The sequence below is a fragment of the Doryrhamphus excisus genome, chromosome 4 (genome assembly GCF_030265055.1).
Source record: "Doryrhamphus excisus isolate RoL2022-K1 chromosome 4, RoL_Dexc_1.0, whole genome shotgun sequence".
NCBI classification, from domain to species: domain Eukaryota; kingdom Metazoa; phylum Chordata; class Actinopteri; order Syngnathiformes; family Syngnathidae; genus Doryrhamphus; species Doryrhamphus excisus.
Genome location: NC_080469.1, coordinates 17,615,898 through 17,628,828, shown reverse-complemented (window position 1 = coordinate 17,628,828; position 12,931 = coordinate 17,615,898). Strand labels below are relative to the sequence as shown.

Sequence of the window (12,931 nt, the reverse complement as noted above, 5' to 3'; positions counted from 1 at the left end):
AAGCTCATTGGTGTAAAATGCCTTATTTGCTCTTGTAGTGACCAGGCGCGAATACCAGGCTACCGATGGGGAAGCTCAGTGGTGTAAATTCTTCTTTAGTGGTCAGTAAAATGTATGTACTCAACGGCAGAGCGTATCAGGACACCGTTTGGAAAGCTCAGTGGAATACAAATGCCATATTTCCTCTCGTGGTGGTCAAAATAGTTTAATTACTCGACTGCTGAGAGCACCAGACCACCAACAGGGAGGCTCATCTAATTCTGAACTGCCGAATATAAATGTCAAACTATTTGAACGGATGATGTGGTGCTGCCAACAATCAACAACTCCTAGCACAAAGATGAGCCAAAGGCCGAATCCGCAGGAGGAATAACAAGACGCATTTCTGAGCCTATGAAAGCAAACAGGCAGTGACTGTCTTTACACTGTAGCACCATCCTGGGTGTACATTCATTACTTCAGATGGTATACCTGTCATGATGTAATGATGCCGGTGTTGGCTTTGCCACTGTTTTTGAACTCTAACTGGTGGCGGATTGAAGGGCTATGCACATGTTGTCAGGTCAAAACGGTGTAGAAGGCCAAATTAACCCCTACCCAAAATATACAGGTGTATAATGGTGCCAGATTATACCCCAGGATGTAAACTACCGTTACTATTATTGTCATAATATTCAACACTTCAAACTTCATCGCATCCAATCACTGTGTTCCTCCTGCACTAAAAGTGCTGCATAGTGTCTGCATGCTCCCAAATCCGTACTGAGGTGGTATTCATCCCCAGATATTGCCCACACTTGGTTGGGACCAGCGCTTTATAGCCACTGCCTGATGGATGATCACATTGCGAGCCTCAAACTCACCACACCCTGCTAAGTACTCGCCCCCAAATGCCACACCAATCTAAAGCTTTTCAAAGCGCCACCACGGTGAGACATTTTTTGAGGTATATTCTGCAGGGCGCAAAGACAGGAAGTCCACACACAGCAGACATGGTTGCTGCGGTGGGGGCGGAACTGATCGGCGTTGGGGATCTGTGTCTTAAAGCAAGTATCGGCCGATATCGATAGGCTTTTTCACTGATATCGGCCGACACCAATTGGTAGTTGATCAATCTGAGTACCCGTAGTTTCAGCCTCTCATCCACATGGAAACGGCATTCTGGGTCCCCTGAAACAATTTTTTGTGAAACAACTTGCAGAGTGGGAAAATCTGAAAACGCCTGCTTGTCATTTTTTGTGTAGACAAGTAACCCACGATGTCACCAACCCATGACCAGAAGTGGGCTTTGACTCCAAACTAACAAAATATTTGAATATTCCGATTTGCATGACTCTCCCCAGTCAATATTCTCCTGATATTGTGTTGTATCAAACTCCAATATGACTCGCTGAAATCATTTCACTTTGTCGTAAGGCTCGACAAGCCTTGAAAGGCGCAAGTTGTGCGTATGCGTTCGTTCTTCTTTTACAGTTCGGTGTGTCACATAGTTCCATCAGCACCACATGTACAGCAGGTGTGCCTTTTATAAAAAAAAAAATTTAAAAATCTCAGGAGCATTCCCCTGTGGACAGGACCTCAATGGAACTGGGTGATTTATCATGGGCCTGTAGCAGGGAGCACACCGCCGTCTTCCATACCTTGTTAGAAGTGTGTGACTGTGTGTTGAGGGGCGCCTTCTCTGTTTTGAGGAACAGTATTGATTTTGGTGAGTCTGCCAAAAGTGAATGAGACAAACTAATATGAACACTGGTGTAGATTTATTGGCTTACTGGGGCGTTTAATCATATACAGTGTGGTTTGGAATCAATGGGATTTAGAAGCACAGGGCTCACAAGACAGCCACAGATGTTCCACCTTACTCCGTACAATGCAAGGTGCCAGCCTGAAACCATGGTTTTCTGTGTAATTTTTATTTTTTTTAATATACTTTTTTAAAGTGTTTCCTGGTTCTATGTGCTCTCCTTAGTTGATATGGCTTCATGTGGAAAAAAGCGAATTCTTGTGACATGATTCTGACTATTATGTGTTCACTCTGAAGACATGCCAAAGTTCTCCTTTCTCTCATGTGGTCCAGTGCTGTGCCATATTGTTTTTATGCCTCTTAATCGACTCACATTAAAGAAAAGCTGAGCTGACTGAAAATACCATCTTTAATTAATCTTAAAAAATGAAATTAAGTTTTTCTGTATTTCTAATAATGCATTGACCCACATTTTTTCTTTCAAAATTCTTTTATTTTCGAGGTACAGTGGTGCCTCGGTTTTCATCTATTCGTTCCAAATGTTCAAATGCACACAAACAGAACCAATTTTTTCTACAGAAAATAACAAATAGTACTAGTAAATACAATCAAACTGTTCCCAAAAATCCATTCATAGAGAATAATTATAGTTTTACATGCAAAAAATTATGCACTATAGTTATAAATGATGAACAAAATTGATAAATATCACTTATCCTTATTGAATAGTATATTGGTGATGAGCAGAGCGAAAGGAGCCAGTCTATTGCAATAACAGCTTGTCATACATTCTTTCAAGATCAGCCGCACGAACGCCATCTATTCTTTATCAAATTAATGGCACTTGCAACTTTCTTGGAGTCTGTGATGGATCATTTTGCAGTCTAGCACAATATAAAAAAATCAAAAATGCATGAACAGTTGGTCATCTACGCATATGGTGCTCTGTGTGGGCACTCGATTCCGCAGAATGACGATGTGCAGGGCAAATGGATGAATTTGTTACATGAAATATTGTACAGTAACTAATACAGAGAACTATAGCTTTCTTTCGCATCTGAACATTAACTAACATATGTCAACCCAGCGGACAGAATTGTGGATCAGAATATAATACGTGTTGAGGTAATTTCCGGACAATAAGCAACCCTGCAGATGAAATACTGTACATTATGTTCAGAAAAGCCTTACTTCTGGTCACGTGACGGCGACAGGGTAGCGTGGGTTGGTGACATATTTCAACTAGCATGACTCACCCCAGTCGATATTCTCCTGATATTTTGTGGCCTTATGTAACACACTAGGACTGAGGACTGACTGAGGCCAATTGAGTAGGGCACTTCTAGCACTCAGAAGTAGATTCCACTACTTTTGTTAATAACATCCACCAATTCATGCTACATTTTTAATATAAATGCATTCAAAATGAGTCACTTTGACCAAGATCATATCATAACAAAGTGAGGGGCTGCACGGCGGATGAGTGGTTAGTAGGCAGGCCACACAGCTAGGAAACGTGAGTTCAATTCCACCCTCGGCCATCTGTGTGGAGTTTGCATGTTCTCCCCGTGCATGCGTGGGTTTTCTTCAGGTACTCCGGTTTCCTCTCACATTCCAAAAACATGCTAGGTTAATTGGCGACTCCAAATTGTCCATAGGTATGAATCTGAGTGTGAATGGTTGTTTGTTTATATGTGCCCTGTGATTGGCTGGCGACCGGTCCAGGGTGTACCCCACCTCTCGCCCGAAGTCTGGTGGGATAGGCTCCAGCACCCCCGCGACCCTCGTGAGGATAAGCGGTAGAAAATGAATGATTGGTTTAAAGTGTAAAATCAGCAAACATTGTGGCATAACTATGTTATAACAATGTTTCAATTAAATCTTGTTGCGCAACAATCTCATTGAATTCAATGGCCAACAATCGCGATTCAAAAGTTCCTTGCCATTCGGGAGTACATCAAAAAGTAACCAAGCACCAACAAATAGGGAACGTGAACAACGGGTCATTTTAAACAATGTCTTTCAGCAGCGTCTTCGTCTGTAAAATAAACTTTCTTGATAGAGCCGTTTGTAACATATGACCATTAAATGGGTCACCCTGACCTGGGTTGCTGCTGTGGTCAATTTGCAATTAGCCTAATACACCTTTTGAACGGCACGATTCACAATCCTGCGACAATGTGACAAGTTTACAAAAAATGTGACTTGGCGCTGAGTGGATGTTACTAGCACCAGCAGTAATGGAACTGGTGTAGTAGTAGTTTCGATCGGTAAAGGGAATTGAACCAAGACAACAACCAGAAGCGTGTAGCTGTGTTACACTCGTTCCCATGCATTCTTTCCTCTTCTATGGTTTGGTGTGTCACGTCTGTACTACATCGTCATCCATTCTGTTCCATCCAGCATGGTGTGGGTGTGAATTGTTTTTACCCCACTAAGGAGCATTCTCATGTGGACGGGGCCTCAGCCTTTCCACAGGAGGGCCGATCTCCAGTTGCACTAATGAAAGATAATAGCTCCAAATGATGGCAGCGGGTCAAGCCAAATTAGCACGCAATTTTACAAATCTGTCACTTTAATGCAACAGACGGGACAATAAGTAAGGCATGCATTTAAATAAAAACCCATGACAAATTTCACTGAAGAAATTAACTTTGTCGTTTTTCTTTTTTGGGTCAAACTAGTGCGTTATCACATTTGGCTGCCTTTTATCGCAGCATCCGGCTGTTCATTTATTTTTCCTGTGGAGAGCAGTGCAGAGATGTGGGCCGTAGAAAAGAGTCTGGCTGGAAATGTGTGGCACATCTTGCCAGGTATGTGGCCTGGCCTGCCTGATAAAAGAACCCTGCTCCATCACTGCTAAACTGGAGCAACAAATTCCCTAATTAGAATGTCAAGAGCTTTGCTTTGGCCTGACTCGATCAAGCACTTTTTCCTCTGCAACACTTGTACCATGTACCAAAGTAGGACACATTTCATCAATGTGTGATATGCTAGGAAGATGTAAAAAGGAATAGACATGTTTTTGAATTACAAAGATTAGCTCCTTTTTTAAGGACTGCTTTGGGAACCGTTTAATGGGATAGTTTGACTTTTTTTTATATGAAATTGTTGGGGAAAGCAGCGTGGAAATGAAATGTTTGTTTGCAAAATCCAAATGCTGTAGTTTGTCAAGCTGTTTGTATTCATTCACTGACACCTGGGGTTGCTTGGATTCATTTGTACTAGCGAGGGGAGATGATACAAAAATCTTCTCGAGTCCAGGCCTGTATGATCTCAGCTACACGGTGTGACCTGATGTCAACCTGGAATAAGAGACTTTTCAGATGGATAGCCCCTGTATCGGGATTCATATTTTCCTCCACGATGTAATACCCTAGTACATGCATAGCTTCTCAGCTGGAAGTAACATTATTGAAGTACAGATGGCAGTGTCAGAAACACCTAGCGTTCCTCAAATCAATCATGAGCCCATTGTAAATCACAATGATGGCTGGGTTTGCTTGAGAGATGAGGAAGAGTATCACAAGTGGATCCGACATTTTGACAAGCCTGTTTGGTATCATGGAGACTGTTATCTGACAAACTCTGGGCCTGGTAATATAATATGCAAATTGGCTCATACTAATGATTTTTCTCCGTTATAGTATGCTTTTATATCTAACCATATATCAAGCTACAACCTTTTGAAACAGTAATATAAAAACTGAATAATTTCTGTAAAATATTCAGTTTTGATATCTGTTATAGACACTTATTTTTATCTCCTTAAAACAAATGAGCACCTATCCAAATTTCAAATATCCCAAAAATGCTATTTTATTAACTTGTGTGCATAAGCACTATTTTTCACACACTGCCATTAAAAAGTGCTCTGCTGAGCTCATTTGCGAAAGCATTTAAACCAACTGTCTTACATCGTTTAGAGATGGTGTGTTACTGGGGATTACTAAATATTGTGCCCCTCATAGATGCCTGATGTCTGTGAATTGGAGTAAATAATATGAGTGAATACTATAATCTGTTGTTGTGTATGTCAGTAGTGTATTATGTAGAACAAATATATTATTATCTACCTTGATGAAAGACTTTTGACATGTTTGTTAATTTACCCCCCCAAAAAATCAGTATGGTCAGAGTGGCAGCTAAAGCAGTGCAAAGGAAGACCATAGGGGACAAATGCTTTTCTTCACACCCCTACTTACAACTAGGCTTTTTTTCTTGACGGTCTCTTCATCTCAAGGGCACCCTGTGAACCGAATGAACCCTTTTTTTCATACTTGTCATTTTGACTGCCGCCTAAACAGAAGCGTTGCTGTTTCTGTGCCTGTGACTTTTACCTTACTCATAAACGATCTCTCTCGTGTGGGTGTCATTCGAAATGGCTTGTGGAGACAAGCCTGGTAGCTCCTCAACTCACAGATGATGTATGTAAGTTGCTGAGGAGGGAGTATTGCATTAGGGTTTGATGCTAGAGAGCTACAACTGCTGTGAAGCTTCTTTCGTTGTACCGGTACAGATTGCATCAAAGCAGATTTTGTCACACTAACATTCAAATTCTATTGCAGTGTATTTACAAAGCATTGCGGTGAGATGACATTAAATGCGACAGTGATTTTTTTTAATTCAAAACTACAACCACATTGTTGTTTTCTCTTTTACTTCTCTGCCTGCATAAATGTGTGTTAGGAGTGGTATGTCAGTGCTGTTTTATATGTTTGTTATTGTATTGTGTATTGTATACTCATATGAGAGTTAAAGACGTGTCCAGTTCTCTCCGTATGTGTAGCTGGCTAAATGTAGAGCCATAACAGTCCAGATTGGCAAAGTGAGAACCCGTCCATTGTGTCCTGTGTTCTATATTGGCTGTAGACCATTCTCACCATCAATCAATCTCCTTCGTGCAGGACTGCCTGTTTCCTGTTGTATGATCGCTTGCTGCTCGCGAGGAAGAATATGCTTTAATAAGGATACGAAAACACTACAGCTTAACTGTGTGAGGACAAGCCACAATCAGAGGAGTGAAATATGCATGAATCACTTAATTTCTCGTGTTCAGTCTCGTAAGTCAATCATTCAAATTCAAACAAAACTTTGGGAGGGTTTAAACAAGTGAGAAATTTGATGACATATTCATGCCTGTCTGCGAAAAGTGTGTGAACAGTGATGGATTTTACAACCCTGACACATTGGGGGCTTTTTTGGGAGCCTACTCCCAAAATATTCAGGGAACTGCAAAATATAAAGACAAACCCTTGACATTATAATTCTATAGATTTATTATACAAAAACACTAAAGAAGCAGAAAAAAACACATAAAAACAAGTTATACAATTTGAGACTGCGTATGAAAGAATATTGTTGTCAATCACTAGATAAGAATGAAAACATTAGACTAACATTGGGCATCCTAAACAGTATTATCAAGAAAGCAGATCACCCTGAATATTTCACAGTTGATGATATGAACAAGGTAGTTGAAAGGTTCGATAACTACTTTGCTTCTTCCTCATCCTTTTTGGACATGTTGAACTGTGAATTGTACAGTATTCCAATGTAACTTGTATGCATTTTTAAAATAAATTAAAGCAGTACTCTGGACAATTCCACACGCCCAATGTTGTGGGAACAGTTTGGTGTTTAAAAAAAAAAAAAAAAAAACATTTTATGGCCTTACACTGGGACATCTGTTGCTGTTCAGAGATAATGCAACCAATTAAGTATTGCTTTCAGTGGCTGATTTGTTCAGGTAAGATTAAGGGCATCCAACATGGTTGCTTAACTCTCCAGCATGTCACAATGAGGAAATAAAGATAATGTATGCTGTCACCTGTGCGTCATGTAATCCCAAGGCCTTTTTAAGTCTACACATCCCTTCCCATGAATATTCACTTCTACAAAAGCATTACAGCACACAAACAGACGACATCTATGTTCAAACAGATGGTAGGGTAATAACGGTTACATGTTGATAGGTTGTCATCACCAACCAGTAGGAATGAGGGGCCTTATGACAGCAAAGGCATACAGCTGCAGACTTAACAGTAATGGAAGCACAGTTCACGAAGTCTCAAGGTACTGACAGGTTTATCCAAATATAAGTCGGCTAAGGATAAGCTAAGGTATGATTCAATGACCTGCTCATCCTAAAGCAACATCTGTAATTTAAAATGTTTATGAATAAATAAGCTGGGGTGGCCTGTGTTGTGTTGGTAGTGTATAAACAAAGGAATTCGCAGTACTGTACTGCACAACGTGTGTAAATAGAGGCATGATAATACAAACAGATGCTATTATTTGCCAGCGGTCACTACTGGCTTACTCAAACAGCATTTCTCAATGATAAAGAATACAGTGAAAACTCGGTTAGTGTGTTTTTTGGTTAATGTAATAAATGTATGACATTTTGCCTCTGTTTGCGTGCATTCTACGTTTAGAATACAATATGGCTCACATCCTGTCATTATTCAAACACCACATGCATCAGAAAAAGTTTTCCCTTGTTAGCATCCTATTAGCTAGCGAACAAAATGGCAACCGGAACCGCAAGTTGCACTACCTGTTTGATGTCATCAGCTGTTGACTCTTAAAAATGTTACCACATAACACACTTTTATAGTTTTACTTCCAATCTATATTTGTATGTATTTTGAATAGTTTTCTGCATGTCCAACGATAATTGTAAAACTATAAAAACGTGTTTTGGGGTAACATTTTTGACATTCTGGAAACGGTGACAGCGTTCCCCCGTTCCTCAAGTCTCGTGCTTCCTTTCGGCTTCTTTAAGTAGTGCAGTTTTGAATTTGCTGTTGGTGAACTTAATGATGACGGGTGTGGTATTGTTTCGGCCGTGCAGTGGGATGCAAGTATCAATGGTGCGGATGTCTACCTCCGGCTCTTTTGAGTGTAGAAAGTTGCTCAGTTGAAACCACATCCATTTTATTTGGCTCCTCTTTGTTCCCAGCAGCCCTGGCAAACAATCTGGGTTTAATTCGGAGCCCCGTCAAGATCACATCGTTCTTTCATGCATTCTAATCCATTTAATCAATTATGCTCTTCTTTTGCTCAATTATTTTCTCTTTTGCTTTTTTAGCTTCTTTAAAAGCGGCACTCAAGGCACCATTATTATCCTTGATTTCATTGCTCTGTTCTCTACTTTCCTCCCTCAGGTGTTTAACCTCCCCTTGAAACTCAGAGAAACTCTCCTTGAGGCTGTTTCAGAGTTCCATAGTGTTTTTTGAAAGCTTTTCAGATCATGCCATAAGTATGCCGCATTATGTGCAGTATGTTCCCAGATTTGCGCAATTGTTCAAGCCGTTATATGATGAGAACTCCCCATGGGTCAACGGCCGAGACGCCATACTGTAAATGGTGCACCTTTCTTCCTGCTGCTGTTAGTGGTAGCTGCTGTTACTGGTACCACTTAGATAGGTGGCCTTACTGGGGTATCTGGGACCGAGGACTTTTTTCACGGCATTGTTGCTAAGCAATCGCATTTCGCTTCAGCGTGTAGCTGGTTTGCTTGCCATCTGATGGCTGTCGGCGCTTATAATTTGTTTATTTCGATCAGTTTGTACTGCTCCCCAGTCCACACTGTTCTAATTGGTCAGGAGGCCAAAATACTGTAATTGAAAAGCCATGAAGCTCTTGCCATGAGTGTTATTTCTGGTCAACAGGAAGTATAATTGATGAAGGCAGTGGTCCCCACCCTTTTTTTTGCCTATGGACCGGCTTCTTCTGAGAGGTGTTGTGTTCACGGAGGAGTTCGGTTTTCAGAGATTTGAGAAAAAAATGAACTATCCAGAACTTTCCACGATTGCAGTGAATACTTTGTTGCCAGGGATGGAACAAACAGCATTCCATTACTGAGATCGATGTCAAAGGATTTGACATATTGGCCTTCCTAGAGGTGTCAGCATTTTATATTTCAAGTAGGGCTGTCAATTGATTAAAATAGTTAACGCAGAATTAATCACAGGAGGCATGCATTAAAAAACTGAGTACTGCTAAAGGTCATTAAGGCGTTACCTTTTAGTAGTCATAGTTTGAGTTAAATTTTGCTGTCATGCCTGCCAAGTGGCAGCAAAAGTCATTACCGTCTTGGTCTTGATTCAAACTTTAGTTGCTTGCCAGAATCTCGTCTGTCCTTGAAGCCTCCCTGTATCTTATTGCTGCGATGGCCTTGGGGATTTCCTCCTTGAAATGCTCAAACGCTATCATTTGTCAGATGGCAGTTTGAAGCGATTTCACAGAATCTATCTGCCAAGTTTCTGGAACTGCCTGTGCTTTGTGTTTTGTGTGTGTGTGTTTTTCAGAAAGCGCTATAATGATAGCATGCAGGATACTCACTCGTGTAGTCATAGTGAACACCCCCTCACAGTGTTCTTTTCCAATATTTTCATGGGATGTTTTCATTCATTCATTTTCTACCGCTTTTCCTCACCAGAGTCGGGGGGGTGCTGGAGCCTGTCCCAGCTGTCTTTGGGCGAGAGGCGGGGTACACCCTGGACTGGTGGCCAGCCAATCTCAGGGCACATACGTATAGACAAACAACCATTCACACTCACATTCATACCTATTGACTATTTGGAGTCGCCAATTAACCTAGCATGATTTTGGAATGTGGGAGGAAACAATGTGGACACTCGTGTGGATGGACTTTTTAGGAAAAAATGTGGACACTCGTGTGGATGGACTTTTTTTTTTTTTTTTTACTTTTACATCGAAGTGGGGGAAATATGCATTTTGAAACACACTTGAGCATGAGTCTTGTTTATAGTCTTAAATGGCTTATTTTTTCTGCTCTTATTAGTGTTATATTAGTGTAACGGTGACTATAGGGGTGTTATTTAATGTCTAGAAAGCTCTAATAATCTTAAAAATTATATGTAGGCCATGAACATGTTTTCTATGCTCTAAATACAAAAATATTTTGTTTACTGATATTGAACCGTACTTTGAAGAAATGTACTCATCGTGATCGGTCAGTTGAAACTGACAGAATTACATTATTGTACAGATAATCGTAAGCACATTGTTTGCTGTGATCCGTGATACGGCCCAACTTAATGCTATTTTCCAAACGGTTTTGCGGGCCACAGGCCTTGAGTTGTAAACATGTTTTAAGGGCCGTAAAATAGGTTTGGTTCTTGCATGTTTGATGATATACTGTATGTATTAAGCCCTTATTTTATACGTAAAAGGCAAATACCACGTTTAGATATAGATGCTCTTAAGCAGATGCATCTCAGGATCTGCCTTTACTTCTTAGAAGGCAAAATAATTATGTTTGTGTGTGGCACATTTTTCTTTATTTTTCTTTGAATTACAAATTATCACAGTCACACTGCTTTATTGGTAATTCTGAGCCACCTTGTTAATTTAGATTCTGCCTCTCTCTGCCTGTAAATTTAACTGGACCAAACCAAAGCAAATGCAAGTCTGCAGGCGGTGGAACAATCATACTGCCAAGTCATTTTCACCACAGCAATGCAGGTACTGCACATGGAATATGAATGGTGTAATTTTTCTAGGAGGGAAATTTTCCTAGATTGTTTGCCGTTCCAACATGGGAAGGAGAAGAAGAAATCACAAAGCATTACATCTGATTGAAAGCTCTCTGGAGATCGGCCCAATGCCTCAGTTCGTCATGCATATGTGCAGCAGCAGGGTCTTGACCCACAATAACCACACTGGGAGATTTCTCATGCCAGCTCTGATGCGGTTGACTGACTGCTTGCTGTACCGACAGAAGACTTGTGTCTCTGTTTTTTTTTTCTCTCCATCATTTCCTCCTTATTGTTCCCTAATTTTCCTCTTTGGTTGTAACTACAGAAGAAAATAGCTGTGTATTATGAAAGCCAACAGCTTCATCTGCTGCTCAGGTCAGGCAAACATTGGAGGTCAAGTACAAAGTATGTATTCCTTGCCTTAATGATGCTGCAGAGGCAGGGATATGCTTAATAATTTAAATGCAGTCATTGTTAATATTGCTTCTCACATTACCGCTGGCAGATGAGAAGCCTCTTAGTAGCCATGTAAGTCTGAAGCTGCTGGCTTCAGTCGTTTGCATCGTGCACACCCCGATACGGGTAATTAGGAAAGCTCCTCTAGCAGATTTTTCAATTTTATCTGTCTGACTGAAGCACTTTGTCAATGTGATGTCTTTCTTTCTGAGGGGCATTGTCTAACTTGGCTTTGATCATACACCGAAACACCTGTTGTCTGCCTGTCTACCTGTGTAAAAACAATAAGTCAACCTCTGTGAGGTTTATTTCTCGCTGCAGGCAAGGAAATTGAAGATATTTATCGCTAGTCTGCATTTTGGCATTCCAGTGAGGTGCACTGAGGTTTTGCAATTGGCTCACACATCACACATGTTTGTAGGATAGTTTGACTTTTAGTTTTACTAATGCATGCAGAGGCAGTGGTTTTCTGACTTTTTCCACTTACCTATTGGGGGAGGGGGGAGTGTTACGGTATGCTGTCCATGCTCTTTGCTTTTCAATGCAAATGTGCCATATAACAATCTGCTTTTGCTAAATCATTAATTCAGAGGTACCCTTGTCCGTTCCTTACACCCTCATCTGCTGCTGTCAATCAAACCTTTACTCCCGAGCGTAGTAACATTTTTAATGTCTGATCTTTTGTCTTTAGAGTTGAGCTCGGAAAACGTGCGCACCTGCTTTCAGATCATCAGCGCCTACCTGTATTTGTCTCCGACAGAATTCCTCCAGGTGAGATATACAGACAAGTACTACGTATGGGTACTCCAATCAGGGATTTATGCTGCAGATTCAGATACCGATCATCCTGGCCGATCACATGGATTAAGTGTAAATGTATTCATGGTGACTGCTATCGGCCAGGGACGCCGTAGGAAAACTCCAAAGGCCCTGACTACCATAAATCACCAGTCGATCAGAGCATCCCAAACAGATACAATTAAGTAATTGAGCCATTGATTATTATATCCCTGCGGATGTTCATGTCGAACTTCATCTCAGTTGCATGGTATGTATTTGTTACAATGTTCTGTGATTACATTTTTTGTGTTTTCACAGAACTTTGCCGAATCACTGTGTCAGTCCTTCTGTGATTTGCTGAAAGACATCACGAATGATGGACAGGTCCAGGTGCTAAAGGTAGGTCTTACCTGCTCCTATATCATGTGTTAACTGTCGTTAC

General features: G+C 40.8%; 1 protein-coding gene across 3 annotated transcripts in view; it reads left to right on the top strand.

Annotated features, from left to right (window-relative positions):
• ipo11 (importin 11) overlaps positions 1 to 12,931 on the top strand; it is a 98,998-nt gene that overhangs the window by 56,041 nt on the left and 30,026 nt on the right. For all 3 annotated transcript variants that reach the window (XM_058069566.1, XM_058069567.1, XM_058069569.1), the window contains exons 23-24: positions 12,401 to 12,480; positions 12,808 to 12,888. In XM_058069566.1, coding sequence (XP_057925549.1) covers positions 12,401 to 12,480; positions 12,808 to 12,888 — 161 coding nt within the window. The remainder of the gene's footprint in view (positions 1 to 12,400; positions 12,481 to 12,807; positions 12,889 to 12,931) is intronic.